The 8,428-nt window shown below is 39.2% G+C and overlaps 1 protein-coding gene across 1 annotated transcript in view; it reads right to left on the bottom strand.

The window, feature by feature from the left end:
- The window catches only part of HACD3 (3-hydroxyacyl-CoA dehydratase 3), a gene marked incomplete at both ends in the record, with an annotated part of 32,321 nt that overhangs the window by 2,091 nt on the left and 21,802 nt on the right, over window positions 1-8,428 (bottom strand). The window contains 4 exons of the mRNA XM_084240169.1: window positions 364-436; window positions 3,579-3,710; window positions 4,558-4,664; window positions 7,218-7,330. Coding sequence (XP_084096295.1) covers window positions 364-436; window positions 3,579-3,710; window positions 4,558-4,664; window positions 7,218-7,330 — 425 coding nt within the window. The remainder of the gene's footprint in view (window positions 1-363; window positions 437-3,578; window positions 3,711-4,557; window positions 4,665-7,217; window positions 7,331-8,428) is intronic.

Below are 8,428 nucleotides of genomic sequence, written 5' to 3'. Positions count from 1 at the left end.
TTGCTTTCTTTAACAAGTAATAGCTGAAAAGAACAAATCCCAACTACAAGAATGGCCTGAACCTGGTAAGGTCAGGACACTGATGAAACAGACCGACTAGACTGGGTAGGTAGGGGAGGGCTTTTACTGTCACAGAATACACAAGAACGACTCTGCCATCAGATATTAGGAATCCATCTCATGCAAGACTACACTAAGATAACACAATAAATTCAGGAATGTCATTGGAGGAAAGGGAAGATAACCTCACTGAGAATTTGACCATTTAACATTAAAAAAACATACATCAGTACAAGAAGGTAAAACTGTAAGAATTATAGATTAGGCTCAAACTGGCAAGAAGTCATCTAAATCTCTTCTTACTGGATCTTTTTCTTTTTTTGTCCATAGCGCCGCCTGCGCTGTTTATAAAGATGACGGAAATTTATGTATAACCCTGCAAGTGAGAAAAGGCTAGTCAGAAATGAGAATCTTTGGCTTTGTTTATATCAGAAACTCTCAGGACAGGGACAATCTCTGGTTGTCTGTTTTTCACTTCCCACAGCACTGTGCTTATTGCAGTTGCTCGGGAAACACAACTTAGAACAAGTCATTAACAATGCATTGGGGGCACCTCAATTTTTCCCCGGTGGGTTTACAATCTAATTTTCTACAAAGTTTTATTATGGAAATTTCATAATTTTCAAAAAAAGATTAAGTCATTGTGCAATGAATACCACCAAGATTTAAATTTTTAACTTTTTTCCTTAAGATTTTATTTTTGCATAGGAGAACTGGGGTGTAGGTCAGATGTGCGGGGGGATGCAGAGACAGAGTGCGAAGCAGAACAGGTGGATCTACTGAAATACACTGCTGCAGGGAGCAGTGGGCAAGACAGGAGAGATGTGCTGCACCACGTTGGTTACTGCCTGGCAGGGATCGAACTCAGGCCACAGAGAAGAGCAGGGCCTTCGTGGTGGTAGCACTGAGACTTAACTTCTAGGCTTCCAGGGAGGCCTAATTTTAACTTTTTAATATATTTATCTAATTAGTCCTTTACCCCTCTCTTTTTTTTTAACATTTAACATCTAAACATTTCATTAATTAGAGTTCAATATTCTTTTTTTCTCTCCCTTTAAAGTGGGATTTGCATAAAATGAAATACACAAATCTGAACAGAAACAACCTGATTTTTAATTCAAGGCTATGTGAAAACATGTATTAAGCAATAGTCTAAAAGTTAGAGGTATTTTTCTAGGAAGCACGATTCTGTGAATGAAAAAACAGGATTTCAGAGTTTGAAAAACAAATTTCACTTCTACTTGACTACTAACTTAGCCTCACCTCAAATTCCTCATTGTACAAGCGGGTCGAAAACACTTATTTTACAGATTTATTGTGAGACAACATATATTTAAAAAAAGTGCTCTGATATATATATAACTCTGGCGGTAACACTGCTTCTAAATTATTTGAATTTAGTAGTTATTTCACTCTGAAGAATAAGAATAATCATTACAGGCAATTAAATGAGTATATAAAACCCTGCAAATTAGTGTGTAGCACTATAACATGAAGAAAAGCAAATAGGCCTTAAAATACTTTCACCCTTCCAACCCCCCCCCCTTTTTTTTTTAAGATTTATTTACTCATGCATACAAGAGCTGGGATACAGGCCAGAGGTGTTTTTGTGTGTGTGTGGGGGGGGGGGTGTGTGTGAGAGGATTCACCAGAGACAGAGTGGGGAATAGAACAGGCAGTTTGATGGAAACACACTACTGAGGTGAGCAGCGGGCAAGCCAGGAGAGGTCTGCTATGCCATGTGGGTTGCTCCCTGGTAGGCCGGGGGATTGAACTCATGCTGTAGAGGCTGCGGACAGCTTCATAGGTTGCGTCTTAACCCCTTGTGCCATCAGGGAGGCCCCCTACTTCCAACCCTTTTAGTAGAATATTTTAAGTGTTTTTTCAATATTTATTCCTAGGACACTTTCACTATGCCCATATCTCAGGAAGCCTAGTTACAGTAACACTGGATTTATCTAGTAATAAAAAAATAGAGCTCTTTTAATTGGTGCATTTTGTAAATTGAAGTTTACTCCTTTCAAGGGCCAAATATTTAGACACTTTTGGTTCAAAAATTTTCTGAAATGGACTATACTCTTTCTAAAAAAGAAAAAAATGGAATAAAATTTAACCTTTGGCAAATGACGACCTACACTACAACTATAATGTATGTTATTTAACTGTTTCTGCCATGTGTTGGTAGCCTAGAGGGGCTCCAAAAGGAGGTAGTAGGGTTCTCCCCCAATACTAAATGAAAGATCACTAGGTTTACTTTTTGTGGTCTCTTCTCACTGGGAGAACAAACCTCCAAGATGGTTCCCAAAGATCCCTACCTCATGGTGTTTCATACCCTATGTAGTGCCTCCCGAAGTGTACAAGGTTGGTCTGTGTGACCAACAGAATATGGCAAAAATGATAGTAAGTCACTTCTGAGATTAGATTATCAAAGGCAATGTGGCTTCTGGCTCTCTCTGATCCCCACCTCTGGGGGAAGTTATGTCATGTGGAGCCACATGGAGAAGTATCATGACAAGAAACTGAAGCCTCCTGTTCACAGCTACATGAGTGACCTTGGGGCAGATCCTCCATCCCAATGAAGAATGCAGAGGCTGTAGCCTTAGCTGAGCTGACAGCTTGACTGAAATCACTTAAGTGACCTTGACGCAGCTAACCTGCTTTCTGACATGCAGAAACTTAGATAATAAACATTTGTTGTTTTAAGTTGCTAAGTTCTTGGGTAATGTGTTGCACAGCAATAGATAATTACTGTACTGTCTGCTGTCACATCCTTCTGTTTGCTAAGAAACCAGACAGCCATAATTATTTTGGGCCCCTTAAAAGACATCTGTGAACTAAAACGGTGAGAAACACATACATTATATTGTGTTTGAACTTTATCTACTAAATAGTCCTTAGGAAGACTTTGAAATCTCTTACTTTTATAATAATGTAGGTTTACTTTGTTTTCTTTCAGTTATTAGCTTTTATGAATTAAGGCAAGAATGTGTGATTTTATAAATCAATAAGCAAGCAGGTTTTATATGAAGAGCAAGGGGACTTCTCTAGTGTTAGGGAGAAGGTATTAGGGAGAAGGTGTTAGGGAGAAGGTATCATGACATCTCTCAGCTCCTCAGAGGATTTTATTGCCCTCTTCCTTCCTTGTTTCCAATTGTTTTTACCACTTCTGTAAAATCTGGATAAGGAATCTGCCACTGAAATTAGTAAAAGTAAAATGAGTTTTTACTCTATTTTAAAAGAGCTTCTTACATTATTTTAAACGTGAGCTATCTTATGGTGAATTTCCAATGACCAAGAGTATTTCAAGAAGGTAACCACTGGAGATTTGGGAAAAAATACTTCCAACATATAACACATTCCCCTAGTGGGTCTTCTTGGCAATGTAATCTTTCTCTTAACTCTATATTACTCTTTTGGAAATAAGAACCCTAATAAGGACTTTGAAAACTTTGAATCATTTAACTCTATCCTCTAGGAAGTGATGGGAAAAAAAAATCTATTACAGAGCTAGTACTTACCTAAAAATAACATTATAAGATAAATCTGAAGAAAAAAGGAAAATCTAACTTTGATTTTCACTGGATATGGCAATGTGAAACTGAATCTTCCTGTTTCATTGAATACTGGAATGGACTGGATCACAGAGACAGCTGAAAGTAGAAATAAGAACTTGTTAGAAGCAAATGAAATACAGTAACATATAGCAACAGAACTTTCTAACCCCTCAATGTCAGTTTGGGGTTTGTTGGAACTATTCCTTGTCCTTTTGTATGGAGGGCTCATGCCTCTTGGTCCCCAGCCCCCAGTTTTCCTAAGAGATAAGCCTATAAGCTAACAACAGAAAGATGAATGAGGAATAGTAATTTGAGCACATTGGGCTTCAGTTTCCTATTCTCTAAAAGGAAGAGAAAAATCCCCACCTGACTTATTTACTGGGTATTTTTCAGAATAAGATGATCTCTGAACCTGATTTGGAAAATTAAGACCACCACATAGGGGCCTCCCTGGTGGCCCAGGAGTTAAAGACAGTGCTATCAAACTACTGCCAGCCACTACAGCACAAGTTCAATCCCCAGCTGGCCAGGGAGCAACCCACATGGCGCAGCAGACCTTTCCTGTCTCACCCCTATTCCCCTCAGCAGTGAATTTCAGTACATCTGTCTGTTCTGCTCCCCACTCTCTCTGGTGACTCCTCTCACCTTCCACACCTCTGGCTTTCACCCCAGTTCTTGTATGCATAAATAAATAAATCTTAAAAAAAAAAAAAAAGACCACCACATAAACAGAAAGCATGTAGTATGTGACAACCCAACTTTCAAACCTTACAAAATAAGCTACTTCCCTGTGGCAGTTTAGTGCCAGAAGTATGATGGAAGAACTGAAAAGTCCAACACTGATGTATCACACTAAGGCTGGCAGAGTGAGAGAGAAAAATTTGGCCTATCAGCTTAGCTATACTTGAAGCTAGGCTATAAAACCTAGAGTTCCTTAAAGTACCTTCTGCCAAACATCCCAGAGGATAGATGGGGATCCACACCGTGTAACGAAGCCATGTGAGTACCTTCCAATCCATGTCAATGCAGCAAAGCATGTAGAAGGGATACCTATTGAAAATAAGAGAAAAACATTTTAAAAGCTACTACGGGTTCTGTTGGTTTTTTTTTTTTTTAATTTTTTTTAAAGATTTTTTTTAAAGATTTATTTATTTTTGCATACAATAACTGGGATAGGGGCCAGAGGTGTGGGAGGGTGAGAGGAATCACCAGAGACAGAGTGGGAAACAGAAAAGGCAGATCGACCGAAGTACACTGCTGAGGGGGAGCAGCGAGCAAGTCAGGAGAGGTCTGCTGCGCCATGTGGGTTGCTCCCTGGCTGGGGATTGAACTCGTGCTGCAGTGGCTACAGACAGCTTCATAGGTTGCTTCCCAACCCCTTGTGCCACCAGGGAGGCCCCTAGATTTATTTTATTTTTGTGCATACAAGAGCTGGGGTATAGGCCAGAGGTGTCGGGGGGGTGAGAGGAGTCACCAGAGACAGAGTGGGGAACAGAACAGGCAGACTGACTGAAATACACTGCTGAGGGGAGCAGCAGGTGAGTCAGGAGAGGTCTGCTGCGCCATGTGGGTTGCGCCCTGGCTGTGGATCAAACTCGTGCTGCAGTGGCTGCGGTTAGCTTCATAGGTTGCATGTTAACCCCTTGTGCCATCAAGGAGGCCCTGTTTTTTGTTGTTTTTTTTTTTTAATTAAAGATTTATTTATTTATACATAGACGAACTGGAGTGTAGGCCAGACGTGCAGGGGGTGAGAGGATTCACCAGAGACAGAGTATGGAGCAGAACAGGAGGACTGACTGAAATACAATGCTGAGGGGAGCAGCAGGCAAGACAGGAGAGGTCTACTGTGCCATATGTGGGTTAGCTCCCTGGCCGAGGATTCGAACTTAGGCCGTCCATGTGATAGTGCTGAGACTTAAGCCCTATGCCACTAAGGAGGCCCTACTGCAGGTTCTAAATGCAACCTTAGAACATCATACAAGAAGAATCATTTGATAACAAGCCTCAAATGGCTTCTTCAGAACAGAATTGTCATCCTCCCATCATATTTCTCCCCAAATTATCAAAGGGTATTAACTCTCTTTAATGGCAGGGGAAGTTTAGGTCTCAAAGGACTCTTCTTTGGAATAGTTCAGTATATGGACTGAGGTTCAGAAGCTTTTTAGATTTAGTCCTAGTTCTGGTCTATGTTCCAGTTGGACATGGATGATAAACACTATATTTCTGGATAAATGAACTGTTATCAAAATTAAAGTATATAAAAGACCTCTAATCTACAATCACACTCTATTTACAAAGAGATAATATAAGAAAATAAACTTGTTTCTTTCCAAAAAGTAAAAGTTAACATTAAGTATCCATAATCTAAGAACAAAATAGCAGTTACCAGAAGGGCAGGGTTCGGGTGGATAAATTGGGTAAAAGTGGTAAATTGTATAATGAAGGATGGAAATCACATTCAGTAATGTGATTACCGAACATAATGTATTAATAGTATACACAGATGTTGATATACAATGCCATATACCTAAAACCTATACAATATTATAAACCAGTATTACATCAATTAAAAAATTTTTGTCCAGTACATAATCTGTTTCACCTTTGTATTAAATAGATCTCTAGCAGGTATACTGGGTGCCACAGGATAGAAAGCAGTCAAGACAGTCTAGGAGTGCTAGTATCTGTTCTCCCTCTGATCTGTTGACTTTGTCAAAATATCACCAAACCTGGAGCTGGGGAATGGACTTGCAAAACCCTTGCTCCCAAAAATATGGATTATGTGTGGTCTGGAAAGAAGAACACATTTACTTTCGTTGGATTTTTTTTTCAAAGATTTTTTTTTTTTTTAAAGATTTATTTATACAAGCACTGGGTATAGTCAGAAGCGCGGGTGGGTGAGAGAATTCACTAGAGACAGAGCCGGGAACAGAACAGGCAGACCGACAAAATATACTGCTGAGGGGAGCAGCAGGCGCCGTAGGAAAGGTCTGTGCACCATGTGGGACCGTTGCCGGCGGCCCGGGATCAAACCAGCGCTGCAGAGGCTGAGGGCAGTTTCGCAGCCCAGTGCTCAACCGCTGCGCCACCAGGGGAGGCCCTGGATTTTTTTTTTTTTAACTATTTCTTCTACTCACAACTAAGAATAGAAGAATCAGATAAGAGGTTGATTCAAACTTCAGTAATTTGGTAGCAAAAGATTAATTTCTATCATCCCTTTTAGAAGCCTGGTTTGACTAGGCTGGATTATTCCCTTCATTCCAAGTCTCTTCAGCCCTTTCAAGAATTTTTTCATATGAAATGAGTTCTTTCTTTCCAAAGTGAAAGCCAAATTCCTGAAAGATAAGATGGGCTTTTCATTCTCTGGATCTCTCCCTCTGCTCCCCAGTGCTTAGGATGGTACTGAAATCCAATGACTGCTTTCAAAACAAAACAAAACAAAACAAAAACTCTGCCTTACATTTGCAGAGCATACAGATGCAGCTAAACTATACACACGTGTAATCTTAATCCCAAATCAAATGTGAAGGCTAATACTCCCTCAAAGACAGTCACTTCAGAGAGAGAGAAGTATGCAAACATCATGCTTGCATTTATACTCACCTGAAAATTTCAATTGTGCTCCACATGTAAAACACAAAGAAGACCACGGCTTTGTTTTGCATTTCTTCCATGGTCCCAAAGATGATAAACAAAATGAAATTTCTTCCAAGAAGCTATTAAAAAAACCCATAAAAGAGAAAAAAGTTTAAACATATATATAAAAACCAAATAAATGTGTTACCTGAAACCTTACCCTACTAAGCACAAGGTAAATAGAAGACTGAGTCCAAACAGTTTAATCATCTGTTCTAGTTTTGGAACAAGTTAAATTGCCCACACCAGTCTTTCTGAATAGACATGTATGTGTAATAGTATCTTTTTAAAAATACACACATTCAAACATCTTAAAGAATACTGCCAAATGAACACTTTTGTCATTTGCTAAGTTAAGAAATAGAACATTACCAGTGTGCACCCCTCCAAGGTAACTACTATCCTGTATTAATTATGCCACTGCTCTTCTTCATAAATTTACCCCTTATATATATATTCCCAACAGTATATTATTTCATTTTGCCTGTTTTGAAACTTATTGATATCACCTTTTGTGTATTATTCTATGACTTGCTTTTTACTCCTGAGATTCACCCATGTTGATGCATGTGGTGCTGCCCAACTCTAGGTAGATACACTCATACTATGCTCACATGACAAGCACTCCCTGGTGCTGTGTGATGTAGCAATACTAAACCTGACCCTCCATCTTGCCCTAGAAATTCTGCCTTAATGGTTATTTGTACTTAGTGCTGATATATAAAAATATTCCATATTAGTGGGTCATCCACTATATCCTTTTATTTTAAAAACTAAGTAAGGACAGAAACTCTAAAATAAAAGGGCTGTTATAGTAACACTCTTTACCCTTCATCTGATACTATCAGAATACTAGGCTGGTATACCAGAAGAACACAGAACTATAAAAATGGTATTCCAAAAGAGACTAAGGAACAATCACATGGTTCCGCCTGAGTACAGAGTAGATGGTATTTAATCATACTAGCTAGGAAAAAGGGAAGGAGGATGAAAAACTCTAATGTACCATTCCTAATAGCACCCTTCTAAATATTAGGAAACATGGTGGATGTTTGAGGGGAAAATATCCCACGTCAAAAGAGCCACCTTCATATCTGAAATACATATATATGTACACATACATATGTATACACACACGCACATACATACACAGTTCCTAGGTATTACCCTTCATCTAC

This window comes from Talpa europaea (genome assembly GCF_964194135.1).
Source record: "Talpa europaea genome assembly, chromosome: 8".
NCBI classification, from domain to species: Eukaryota; Metazoa; Chordata; class Mammalia; order Eulipotyphla; family Talpidae; genus Talpa; species Talpa europaea.
This window is presented reverse-complemented; position numbering and strand designations above follow the sequence as displayed.